Source organism: Meleagris gallopavo, unplaced genomic scaffold (genome assembly GCF_000146605.3).
Source record: "Meleagris gallopavo isolate NT-WF06-2002-E0010 breed Aviagen turkey brand Nicholas breeding stock unplaced genomic scaffold, Turkey_5.1 ChrUn_random_7180001860475, whole genome shotgun sequence".
Taxonomy (NCBI): Eukaryota; Metazoa; Chordata; class Aves; order Galliformes; family Phasianidae; genus Meleagris; species Meleagris gallopavo.
The window spans coordinates 23,381-24,660 of record NW_011126227.1 but is presented as its reverse complement, the minus strand read 5'-3'; the positions used below and the strand labels follow the sequence as shown (position 1 = coordinate 24,660).

General features: G+C 60.5%; 1 protein-coding gene across 1 annotated transcript in view; it reads right to left on the bottom strand.

The window, feature by feature from the left end:
* Nucleotides 1-6: 6 nt before the first annotated feature.
* Nucleotides 7-1,280, bottom strand: part of DNMT1 (DNA methyltransferase 1) — a gene marked incomplete at its 3' end in the record, with an annotated part of 15,779 nt that continues 14,505 nt past the window's right edge. Inside the window, 3 exon segments of the mRNA XM_019611108.1 lie at nt 7-523; nt 629-911; nt 1,001-1,135. Of these exon segments, the coding sequence (XP_019466653.1) occupies nt 7-523; nt 629-911; nt 1,001-1,135 (935 nt within the window).

The window sequence follows — 1,280 nt, the reverse complement described above, 5'->3', positions numbered from 1 at the left end:
GTGGGGAGCCGTTGGGGAACCAGTGGGGAGCCGTTGGGGAACTGGTGGGCAATCAGTGGGAAACCATTGGGCAACCAGTGGCAACTGATAGGCAACCAATAGGCAACTGATGGGCAACCGGTGGGCAACTGGCGGGCAACTGATGGGCAACCAGTGGGCAACCAGTTGGTCAACCAGTTGGCCAACCAGTGAGCAACTGATGGGCAACCAGTTGGGCAACCATTGGGCAACCAATGAGCAACTGCTGGTCAACCATTGGTCAACCAGGACCCCGATGGCCTTTGTGGCCACGAGGGCACACTGATGGCTCACAGTCGACCCAGCTGGCCACCATCGGCCCTCTTGGTCACCACGGCTCGGCTCCTCCTGCCCCAAACCCACCTGCAGGACCCCGAAGGTGCACTGGTAGCCCATGCGGACGAGGCAGCGCAGCGTCAGCTTCAGCACCATGGAACGTTTGAAGGAGACGAAATTGCGGACGTTCTCCAGGAGGAAGAAGCGCGGGCGGTAATAATCGCAGTAACTGCCCCGGGTTGGGAGGGTTGGAGGGAGGGGGACAAAGATTTATGAAGGTGGGACTCAAATTTTGAGGACGAAACCCCCCAAAAAAAGACCCCCATCCCTCTACCTGAGGAAGGAGACCACCAGGGAGTTCTTGAACTTGGAGTAGGTGCGGGAGTTGAAGCGGTTCATGCCGCTGAAGCCCTGGCATGGGGGTCCCCCACAGAGCATCTCCACGTCCCCTTTCTGAGGCAGTTTCTGCCCCAGAGAGTTGGTTTTCTCGCCGGACATCACCAACTTGAGCAGAACGTTGCAGTCCTCCGTGAACACCGTGGTGCCGGGGTTGTTGAGGCGGAACGCCTGCGCCGCCGGCTCCCACATCTCGATGGCCCACAGCGTCTCCGATACGCCTGGAAATGGATGGGAGTAGGTGATGATGTGGGGCTGGATGTGGGGCTGGATGTGGGGCTGGGGAGGAGCACCGAATGCCGCCGCTCACCTGCCTGGTGGAAGCCCTCGGAGAGCCCCCCGCAGCCAGAGAACACGTCCAGGGTGCGCAGTTTGGGCAGCTTCAGCTCAGCGGGTTCGGGTTCGCTCTGCTCACAGGCGGACGACGATTTCCCTTTGCCTTTCCCTGCGGATGGAGACCCCGAGGGGTGAAATCCATCCCTCCCCTCCTGTGGGGAGAATCCTTCCTTCCCCCTTCTCCGTCATTACGCCAATGCTGCTGATGGTTCTTCCCCGCAGCGCAGCCATGGGGGGGTTCGGGTCATAGATCA